Below are 12325 nucleotides of genomic sequence, written 5' to 3'. Positions count from 1 at the left end.
TCAAATGCTGGTGTACATCGGTATTATGCAAAGAATGGCAATGCTTGCATTTAATTTCACCGACCACAAACATTAATGGGGTGCTTCACTTTGTCAACAAATTGTATGGCTTTTTTCCTAACCTAATGATGTTTAAAAACCCTTTTCGCCACATTAACCTGTGATTTATAAAATGGTTTCATTTGAAGGACCAGGTTGCTGAATTGTGATTATTTTTATTATTTCCGACATTCCCTATGAAACAAGCGAAAGAAAAATAACAAATGAGTATAACATGTCGAGGAAATGGCACGTTTTCTTTAATTCAGTGTCTGACTTTGATTGTTGTCCAGATGAAAGTGGGTGATAGAGCTACCAACGATAGCTCTATGACCTGTTTACAGGACAATTATGGTTTTGATCCATTCCAGGGTAAGTCAGCAATAAGAAAAAACCATTATAGTAGCCATGTCCATTAAAGGAATGGTTCCACTCTAATGTATAGTCCACTCTCAGGGCTCTACTGATGTGCTCAATATGCGTTTGGTTACCTGGCAAAAGTGTGTCAGTTCAGCAGTCTCACGAGATCTCACTCCAGAGTCTGGGTGTGCTCTGACCGGAACATCACTGACTCACTATTGCTAGGTGACTGCCCCCGGGGTTTGGATCATGTTAAATGCTTGATATTGACTATTCCAATTCAGTGTTGCTGGTGGTGGTGTCATTATGTACCGTCCTTTGTTTGCAATTTATCCGCCAGAGGTGTGGGAATTTGGGCACATGCATGACATATGACAAGTAATAAAAGGGTACTTTTGTGGAATTGCTTCTTGCCATCTCATAGAATAGATTTTGGTCCGATTTCTGGTCCATCTTCTCTTCAAATTGCAAAAATTCGCTAAATTGGTTTATCTCCTAAAACATACCATCATTTTCTAATCAAACTTTAAATAACAACACCTCCAAACCAACTCGGTTTGTAGTGCTTCTTTGATAATGTATTTCAAACTTTGGTGATGGCAACAAACTCAGTTTTACAGATGTATTGTAATGGGTTATTATCAAGCAAAGCTGAAAACACATCCTGCGTTCCCTCAGACTCTCAGAATGCGGTCGTCGGTATGTTCCCATGCCTGGTGACCACTGAGCACTAAACGGTTAACGCACATTTTCAATAGAATCTCATGTAACCCAAATAAGATATTTTCTAATTAGCAAACCCCTATTTAATTGGCAATTGTGTTAGCTTGAGTATTTGTTTCAGCTCAAAGGTTGTGGGTCTGAACCCCAATGTCCGCATCCTAGCTGGGTGCATCTTTGAGCATGATAAACATCATCAAGTTGACCTGTTCATAGACTTCTTAGTGTTCAGACTTGTTTTTTAAACGACCGCTTGACAAACAGGCCTTGCCTGGGTGGTGTGCAAAACAATAAGAAGGCTTAACCATTTAAAAAAAAATACTCAGGGATGTGTGTTGAGATTTGGGAGTGGGATTTTGATAATTTCCTGATAATAATTGAACCAATTATTATTTCCAAATATAATATTTCTACAGCTTCTGTCTGCTGGAAGCTCTTGCAGAGTTTGGCTGTGAATTTATGGACACATTGGTTATAGTTACCTGACATGTTTCTGTGTTTTTGTGGGCAACAAGGAGCCGGTTGACCCGAGGAGACAACTGGTGACAGGAAACCAAGTGGTTGATGCACGTGGACGCAAGTTTACCAAGAGGCTGGTGGACATCAGAGAGCTGAACGAACAAGCCAAGGTCATCGATGACCTCAAGTAAGACCCTGCTCCTTACCTCCATCCACGTACCATCTCCAACCGTCATAGTGCCAGCTCTGTCTCTGTTGGAGGGCAGGCTGGGGTCCAGCAGTCCTACTGGGCTATAGGACCTCTGGTCCAGCAGTCCTACTGGGTTACAGCAGAACCTCTGGTCCAGCAGTCCTACTGTGTCATAGGACCTCTGATCCAGCAGTCCTACTGGGTTATAACAGAACCTCTGGTCCAGCAGTCCTACTGTGTTACAGCAGAACCTCTGACCCAGCAGTCCTACTGTGTTATAGGACCTCTGACCCAGCAGTCCTACTGTGTTATAGAAGAACCTCTGATCCAGCAGTCCTACTGTGTTATAGAACCTCTGACCCAGCAGTCCTACTGGGTTATAGTACCTCTGGTCCAGCAGTCGTACTGTGTTATAGAACCTCTGACCCAGAAGTCCTACTGGGCTATAGGACCTCTGGTCCAGCAGTCCTACTGGGCTATAGGACCTCTGACCCAGCAGTCCTACTGTGTTACAGCAGAACCTCTGACCCAGCAGTCCTACTGGGTTACAGCAGAACCTCTGATCCAGCAGTCCTACTGTGTTATAGGACCTCTGACCCAGCAGTCCTACTGGGTTATAACAGAACCTCTGACCCAGCAGTCCTACTGTGTTACAGCAGAACCTCTGACCCAGCAGTCCTACTGTGTTATAGAACCTCTGACCCAGCAGTCCTACTTGGTTACAGCAGAACTGCTGGGAGGAGACGGCACAGAGACTGGGCTGGAAACCAGCAACTGCAAGGGGCGGAGTTACACCTTGTTTCGTTGTGGAGGAATTCTACTCAAGTAAACTCATTAGCGGGAGTCGATGAGGCTTGCATATAAGATAATAATCTAAAGTCTGATTTGTGAGATTAGTTACACGGCTCTGGTAGCCGTTGAGCCACACATGTATTTATTCTTGTTTTGCACCTCTCGCCCTCTCTTCGGTTTTGCCTTAATGGGTTTTTCCTGTTGTCAACTCGATCTGTGCAAGCTTTTATTGGGAAGTACACTAGAACAATATACAGTTTATGTTCATACTTCTTTTGACTTAAGATGTTGTACAATATGCTACATAAATGATTGCTTCTACCATTTGAAAACATCAGGAAACTTGGAGCCAGTGAGGGTACCATTAACCAGGAGATTCAGCGGTACCAGCAGCTGGAGTCGGTCGCTGTCAACGACATCAGGAGAGACGTCAGGAAGAAGCTTCGGAGATCCAGCATGAGGGTGAGGATTTAGTCAGGGTTCACCCTGTATTGAATACAGAACGGGACACTCCACTTTATTAGTTTGGGAACTCTAAGGAAGATATATTCTTTGAACAATGTGTGCTCATTAATGGAGGTCATCCTACTTTAGCGCTTTTAACAATCACTGGCAGCTCACTTGTGTATTTAAATGTTGTCCGGTGTAACCTGAGAACGCTGCCTATTCACCATCGCCAATTTTGTCTGCACACAATAAATTCATCAAAATAATCGGGCTAACAATTTATCGGGCTCATGCCAATACCATTTTTAAGCTTTTAACTGCCAATACTGATAAGATACACAATATATTATCCATGCATCTCTCCATTTAACCGATCTTGCAAATAACACAAATCCGTGGTAATTGTCATAAAATTATTAACATATTTATCATGAACGTACTAAATTAAAAAACTAAAAAGTACATTACAATAATCACCACTAAACAGTGATGGTATCAGTGGCCACTATGACATTGTTGAGTCCTAGTGGCCACACAACGTCCATGCTTGTGTTGTGGCCCAACAGGCAGCATCGCTGAAAGATAAGTGGGGCCTGGGCTACAAGCCAAGCTACAACCGCTCCAAGAGCATCTCAGCAGCAGCGGGAAGACCCCCTCTGAAGAAACTGGACCGCCAAAGGTACTGAGGACATTTTGGAAGGCTTTTGACACCTTAATACCCATGGGGAAATGTTTCAAATCAAAGCTTTGATAAATGAAAAACCGCCTTTACCACATCTAATTAAACAGAATTAACTCCAATTTCTTCTAGATTATAGTTCTTATTATCAGATGGTCCATCCTTAGTACGACTTATCAGTTGTGTTTTATGATTAATACTCATGACAGCAGCTCCAAGGCAGCAGATGTGGAGGACCTGCATGACGTCCGCATGGAGGCGTCCTCCCCAGGGCCGAGGGTCACCTTCAACATCCAGGACACGGTAACCTCATGCTATTCTAGAATACACCATGTTAATGTTTTCATCGTGAAAACATTTTCATTTTCATTCATCAAAATTCCAAATGCTTTTCTTGTTAAAGATTTTCAATCCATTGCACAAAACCTCCCTCTTACCCATTTTTCTTCCCAAGCCTGTTCAACTCACCACGGTTTTGTTGATTTTCGAAGAAACTGCTGGGTCAATATGCCCATCTCAAATTTGTTCTTTGAATCATGTTATTGACCTCAATAATGTACTCATAAACGAGACTCAATACAAATTCATAATACCAAGTGTTCCCGTCAAAAACAAACCCAGCCTCTAAACCCAGCCTCCAAACCCAGCCTCTAAACCCAGCCTCTAAACCCAGACATTGACTTTTAATTCCCGTTAAAAGTCAATGTCTGCACTTTTTGGATATTGTGAAAGAACACTTTCTTTTTGACAACAATAACTTCTCAGACATTTTGTCATTGAACACAGACTTCAGAGGCTGAGGCTTCTTTAAAGCAGACATTTAGTCATTTGTTTTTCCTTTGGATATTTACCTTCCTGTTATAAAGTTTTTTACATAATTTTTCATCTGGGCCATCCTTATTGTCTCTTGTTCAATAAAAGATCAATAAGGAAGCCATGGACTCCACAAACATGCCTCCCAGTCCAGGAGAGGTATTCAAGGTATCTGGAACTAAAGCTGGAGTCGAACGTAAAACAAAAACTAATCTCTAGCTTTCAGATAGAAAGTGCTGTGCACCACATCGTTCAATATCCAAACTTCAGCATGTAGACGCTGAAGGAAGCACGATTTGGTTTCTGACCAAAATAAGTTTCACTCCTGTACCAATAGAAAATATATAGTCATTTGTAATAAATAATGACATAAAGGACTTTCATATAGCTGATGACCTAAATACATATTTATGAATTTATTGAAACTACAGAAGCAATACGTTTGCTACCTGAATACCACAGGTTCTCATCTCGACCACACTTCAACGTTGTGAACAAAGCACAGCACTCTTTCTGAAAGCATATTAATCAAAAGATGATTCTTAACTGGGAGTTTATTTTGAAGGTGCAATATGCTGATCTATCTGCATTGGCTCACTGTACATCCTGTCTGCTGTCCCCTCAACAGCCCTTCTGACCTTAATGTTTCAGACTCCTCATTCCGGGGGATGTCTCTTCCAAAAAATAACTCTGCATTAACCTTACTCTTTCTGCTGATATACAATGTCTGAGATGTTGAATATTGGACACACTTCCTGTGCTTGATTTCAGTGTGTCCATGTCATTGCTCTTTCTGTCGTGCTCTAAGTGTAGTAGAATGGTGATGGCATAGTGATGTGATTGGGGGAACAGGATAGACTGTTGATTACTTGGCTCTGGTTTTATTTTTGATTGAGCTAATCTTTCGAATGTTTTTTCACGTGTCACTGTATGTGTATATATTGTGTTTGTAAAAACCTAAACGGCTAGAAATCGCTGTAGCCCGCTGTGGCTCTCTACACTTGGGCTCTCTCGCTGGCTGCTGATTGGGGAGTGGCTCATGCTGTAACTGAACTATTTCAAAATGACGTGCGACTTGCAGCTTACATGTGTTTGAGCAATCTAAAATGAACATCTAGTGTCAATCTGGAGTTCACTGATTACTCCCCTCATGTACCACAAATTGAAGCATTGCTTAGCTTAAAATTACAATAAAAGGCATCCTTAATGTGTTGCATAAAAGTATGTTCTTTGGGATGCTAAACGTGGCCTGCTTTTTTCTGAAGTTCCCAGAAGAGACAGAATCTGAGCTGCTGTGCGGCGGCCCCGATGAGCCACCACATCCCCACCATCTTGTCCATCCTCCTCATCCTCATCATCCTCATCGTCCTCCTAGTAGTGAGGGCCACTACCCGGTGTTCAGTGCCCCCGCCACCCCCGCTGTCTTCTCACCCGCACTTCCCTTCCAGCACGACGGGGCTCACAACCAGGGCGAGCTGTCCTCTTCGTCCTCCGAGGACACGGACAAAGACGAGGACTATGAGCGAGTGCGGCCCTTCAGCTATCGCAGACCGCTGTACGTTTTCTCTTCTTCTTCGTTCTATTCTTTGTTTAAAGGAGCTGTATGTAAGAATGTGAGATCCCTTTTCATTGCTGCTCCTTGTGGCCAGTCGTTGAACTGCAGCCTGCTCTAGTGGTGTGTTCAGAGCCCCTCGGGGTGAGACAATAACGATCATAAAGTCAAATTTAGAATTATACATTTTTGTTGGGGAGGGGGGCTATATTGACGTTCAAAAATAGTAACCAATATTAGTGGGACAAAATATCTATATGCCGTCGCCCTTTTTCGTGCAATACGAGAATCGATACACTCGCGCAAAATTGGTGCAACATTTTTCTAAATGTAAAGAAAAATAATAATTTAACAATTTATTTTGGATTTTTATGCTTTATTCCTGAAGAATTGGACAGGAAATATCGCCCCAAATATCGATACTTAAATTAATAGAATAAGGCGGTCTAAACAGATTTCTAAGCTCCTTGAAGTCCTCAACACATGAATGAGGGAACCTTGAACCGAGGTTAACTGACCGAAGACGAGTTACTGAAAGTCCCAGGTTGGACCGTGAATAAAGACCCAAATCCAGCGCTTTACCTTTTCATGTCATTTTGTATCCTTTGTTAGACATATATCGTGATGTATTGTATAACAATATATAGATGATTCCAGAATCGCTGTATCAAGTCAAGTCTTTATTATTGCCAAAGGACGCATATCGTCTGGAATTCATTTAGGTGATTTGGCTCAAACAGGACAGTACAATACCACACAGAACAAGGGAGTCTGACTGGACATACACAAAACACAATCACATTAAAACAAACACATGTTTTTACCAGGGTAAAAATACAATAAATAAAAGTAGCAAAGACAAAGTAGTGCATTTAAATACCCTGAGGAGGAGGACATAGCTTTGTAAGCAGAGCAGAGTGTTGATTGGAGGATCGGTGCTATTTGAGGACCCGGTGGATCTGGACCTGATGCTTCTTAACCTTCTGCCTGATGGTAGAGGGCAGAAAAGGGAATTAGCGGGTTGTGATGATTCTAAGACTATTTTCAGTCCAGTTTTGACTAGATGGGTTTTAGATAGGTGGTAGATGTTACTGATATCGCAGTAGCTTATGGCGTATGGCGGTATTATCGGTATCGCGGCCCATGCATCGCGTATCGTACCGCATCAAGAGGTACCCTGTGATTCCCACCCCTAGTAACCAATAACATTTAATGGTTCAAGACAAATAACCTTAAGAGGGAAGCTGGATTTCATAATTACATCTTATCCTATCTTTTTTGTACTTAATGTGTTTAAGGAGAGATTTGGACCAGGAACTATTCATTGCACTACCATGTCACCCACCATTCCACTTTTCATCTAAAATAATTTGCGTTAGAGTTTGGTAAATGAAAGATCCCATATCATGCTTATTTAGGGTTAATGATTGCATCCGGAGGTACCATTAGAATAGGGTAACATGCCTGTATGTTAGAAATACCCCTTATTATCCTCACTGCTCATTTCTTCAAAACCTGTTTATATAGCAAAGGGAAGAGTCTAAAAAGCATGATGTCACCCTCTATCTCTAACTGTATTATAGCCAAGCGTCCCACAAGAAGGATGATATCACCCTCTAACTAACTGTATTATAGCCAAGCGTCCCACAAGAAGGATGATATCACCCTCTATCTCTAACTGTATTATAGCCAAGCGTCCCACAAGAAGGATGATATCACCCTCTATCTCTAACTGTATTAGATGATATTACATGATATCACCCTCTATCTCTAACTGTATTATAGCCAAGCATCCCACAAGAAGGATGATATCACCCTCTAACTCTAACTGTATTATAGCCAAGTGTCCCACAAGAAGGATGATATCACCCTCTAACTAACTGTATTATAGCCAAGCGTCCCACAAGAAGGATGATATCACCCTCTATCTCTAACTGTATTATAGCCAAGCGTCCCACAAGAAGGATGATATCACCCTCTATCTCTAACTGTATTATAGCCAAGCGTCCCACAAGAAGGATGATATCACCCTCTAACTCTAACTGTATTATAGCCAAGCGTCCCACAAGAAGGATGATATCACCCTCTAACTCTTACTGTATTATAGCCAAGCGTCCCACAAGAAGGATGATGTCACCCTCTATCTCTAACTGTAATATAGCCAAGCATCCCACAAGAAGGATGATATAACCCTCTAACTCTAACTGCATAATAGCCAAGCGTCCCACAAGAAGGATGATATCACCCTCTAACTCTTACTGTATTACATGATATTACATGATATCACCCTCTAACTCTAACTGTATTATTTGATATTACATGATATCACCCTCTAACTCTTACTGTATTATATGATATTACATGATATCACCCTCTATCTCTAACTGTATTATATGATATTACATGATATCACCCTCTAACTCTTACTGTATTATAGCCAAGCGTCCCACAAGAAGGATGATATCACCCTCTATCTCTAACTGTATTATATGATATTACATGATATCACCCTCTAACTCTAACTGTATTATAGCCAAGCGTCCCACAAGAAGGAAGATACCACCCTCTAACTCTAACTGTATTATAGCCAAGCATCCCACAAGAAGGATGATATCACCCTCTAACTAACTGTATTATAGCCAAGCGTCCCACAAGAAGGATGATATCACCCTCTATCTCTAACTGTATTATATGATATCACCCTCTAACTCAAACTGTATTATAGCCAAGCGTCCCACAAGAAGGATGATATCACCCTCTATCTCTAACTGTATTAGATGATATTACATGATACCACCCTCTAACTCTAACTGTATTATAGCCAAGCGTCCCACAAGAAGGATGATATCACCCTCTAACTAACTGTATTATAGCCAAGCGTCCCACAAGAAGGATGATATCACCCTCTAACTAACTGTATTATAGCCAAGCGTCCCACAAGAAGGATGATATCACCCTCTATCTCTAACTGTATTATAGCCAAGCGTCCCACAAGAAGGATGATATCACCCTCTATCTCTAACTGTATTATAGCCAAGCGTCCCACAAGAAGGATGATATCACCCTCTATCTCTAACTGTATTATAGCCAAGCGTCCCACAAGAAGGATGATATCACCCTCTATCTCTAACTGTATTATAGCCAAGCGTCCCACAAGAAGGATGATATCACCCTCTATCTCTAACTGTATTATATGATATCACCCTCTAACTCTAACTGTATTATATGATATTACATGATATTACCCTCTAACTCTTACTGTATTATATGATATTACATGATATCACCCTCTAACTCTTACTGTATTACATGATATCACCCTCTAACTCTTACTGTATTATATGATATCACCCTCTAACTCTAACTGTATTACATGATATCACCCTCTAACTCTTACTGTATTACATGATATCACCCTCTAACTCTTACTGTATTATATGATATCACCCTCTAACTCTAACTGTATTACATGATATCACCCTCTAACTCTTACTGTATTATAAGATATTACATGATTTCACCCTCTAACTCTTACTGTATTACATGATATTACATGATATCACCCTCTAACTCTTACTGTATTACATGATATTACATGATATCACCCTCTAACTCTTACTGTATTACATGATATTACATGATTTCACCCTCTAACTCTTACTGTATTACATGATATTACATGATATCACCCTCTAACTCTTACTGTATTACATGATATTACATGATATCACCCTCTAACTCTTACTGTATTACATGATATCACCCTCTAACTCTTACTGTATTACATGATATTACATGATATCACCCTCTAACTCTTACTGTATTACATGATATTACATGATATCACCCTCTAACTCTTACTGTATTACATGATATTACATGATTTCACCCTCTAACTCTTACTGTATTACATGATATTACATGATATCACCCTCTAACTCTTACTGTATTACATGATATTACATGATATCACCCTCTAACTCTTACTGTATTACATGATATTACATGATATCACCCTCTAACTCTAACTGTATTACATGATATCACCCTCTAACTCTTACTGTATTACATGATATTACATGATATCACCCTCTAACTCTTACTGTATTACATGATATCACCCTCTATCTCTTACTGTATTACATGATATTACATGATATCACCCTCTAACTCTTACTGTATTACATGATATTACATGATATCACCCTCTAACTCTAACTGTATTATATGATATCACCCTCTATCTCTAACTGTATTACATGATATTACATGATATCACCCTCTTACTGTATTATAGCCAAGCGGCCCACAAGAAGGCCTCTGGGTTCGCCGCCGTCAGCCAGCTGTTCAGCGAGCGCTGGCCCAGCACTCCTTCGGGCCGCAGCTTCCTGAGCCCCCCCATTGAGCGCAACATCGACTTTGAGCTAGACGTCCGAGTGGAGATCGACAGCGGGAAGTGCGTCCTTCACCCGACCACCTCCCAGCCGGAGCACGAGGAGGTCTCCTTCAAAAGGTACCCGTCTGTCTCTACGCCCACGGTCGTCACACACCAGAGTGAGGGAGGTCTGGTTCAACGGATAGACTCGGACTGCCCATGTTGATGTAACAGTGCTAACGGTACGGTAACACTTTACAATAAGGTACGCAAAGGCGTGGGTAGTTACTGAGGAACGAATGAGTAACGAATGGTGAAGGACCAGGGCCCTAACTGGGGCCCTAACGGGGCCATAAGTGAGTTATTCAGTAACTACTGAGGAGCTACTGGTAAACAGACTAGGGGAGACTGCATTAATTAATCATTCTGTGAATTAGCAAGCTGACCAATTTATTATGAAAGCAACTGTATTTTCTTGGGTTTTCACAATTAGTTTTTAATTAACAGGGCAGAAACGGGGTAATTGTCATATTTTAGTAAACATATTCACAATACATACATTAATATTTACATTTAAGGTTTATGATGTGGCATTAGTAATGTTAAAATTTTAAAAGCCATTGTCCACCGCTGCAGGGCACGCTTTAAACCTGCCGCCCTTGGTTTCAAGCGCTGTCGAGGGCTGGCTTGGGTCCCACACTGGATCGACTGGTAGGGCTGGATCGGACTGATGATGAGTTGTTACTCATTCAGGAACCAATCGTTTACCAGTAGTGAAGCTTTTTGAATCATTCGTTCACCAGTAGATAAGCTTTTTGAATCATTCGTTCACCAGTAGTTCAGCTTTCTGAACCATAATACAGTATCCACTTGTCTGTTTAACAGTAACTCCTCAGTAGTTACTGAATGACTGTCACTTAGGGCCCCGTTAGGGCCCCAGTTAGGGCCCTGGTCATTCACCATTCGTTACTCATTCGTTCCTCAGTAACTACCCAAGTTTTTGCGTACCTTATTGTAAAGTGTTACCGTAGTATTTAATTATTAAAGTATTTAATGAAGCACATGTTAACCGAGAGGGTGCAAGCAAGCATCGCTGAAGTGACTATAATGATGCAAAAGTACCTTGTGTGTTATACTGTTAATAATGCAATTATACCACAAACATAATAAAAAGGTGTGTGTGACTGTGTGTCTGTGCGTGGGTGTGAGGTCATGAAATTTGACCTAACCATTTAAATAAATCAATGTGAAAATGATTTGAATTTCTTTTAATTCTGATTAAATCAATGAACAAAAAAGATAAAGTATATATTAAACAAAATTAGAATATGGAGATAAGTATGGAATGTTGCTTGAAAGGAGAGCTGCACAAACGAACACCTATCAATCCATTGGATTCATTCAGACCCCAGCGACCCAGGGTTCACCGTTCCTCTGTGTGCTCTGCAGGAGCTGTGATCGCAGCCTGCGCAGTCTGGACCAGGAATCCCCGCCCAAGAAGAAGAAGTTGCAGCCTGCATACAGTTCCACAAGCCACCTCCTCACCGGCAAGAAGTGCCCCTCCACCCTGCAGACCAAGGGCAACGACCTGGAGACCACAGTCTTCTATATCCCCGGGGTGGATGTCAAGGTCTGCTCGGGGCTTCTCACCACCACAACGGAGGATTGAATCGATAAATGCAATGCTTCAAACTCTAAGGAATAATTCCCTCAGAAGTCAATTTTTCTTCCAAGCACGGATAGAACATAATATGTTTAATACATATTATGTTTTAACCCGTGCTTTGATTATTTTATGAGATATCCCCCTGGCTTGAAGAGCTGGGTACCTCGACTAAACTGTGCTACGTATCCTGGAGATGGAATGGGAATTAACATGGAAGCATTTACTTTCTCCAC

The 12325-nt window shown here is 41.2% G+C and overlaps 1 protein-coding gene across 8 annotated transcripts in view; it reads left to right on the top strand.

Annotated features, from left to right (window-relative positions):
- Positions 1-12325, top strand: part of kiaa1109 (KIAA1109) — a 99977-nt gene that overhangs the window by 63401 nt on the left and 24251 nt on the right. For 6 of the 8 annotated variants that reach the window (XM_079752822.1, XM_079752818.1, XM_079752820.1 and 3 more), the window contains exons 64-71: positions 1635-1765; positions 2899-3022; positions 3574-3686; positions 3896-3989; positions 4608-4667; positions 5765-6054; positions 10349-10564; positions 11876-12056. In XM_079752822.1, coding sequence (XP_079608948.1) covers positions 1635-1765; positions 2899-3022; positions 3574-3686; positions 3896-3989; positions 4608-4667; positions 5765-6054; positions 10349-10564; positions 11876-12056 — 1209 coding nt within the window. The remainder of the gene's footprint in view (positions 1-1634; positions 1766-2898; positions 3023-3573; positions 3687-3895; positions 3990-4607; positions 4668-5764; positions 6055-10348; positions 10565-11875; positions 12057-12325) is intronic. The other 2 variants (XM_079752824.1, XM_079752823.1) reach the window with 1 other exon arrangement.

This window comes from Pollachius pollachius (assembly GCF_949987615.1).
Source record: "Pollachius pollachius genome assembly, chromosome: 15".
Taxonomy (NCBI): Eukaryota; Metazoa; Chordata; class Actinopteri; order Gadiformes; family Gadidae; genus Pollachius; species Pollachius pollachius.
This window is presented reverse-complemented; position numbering and strand designations above follow the sequence as displayed.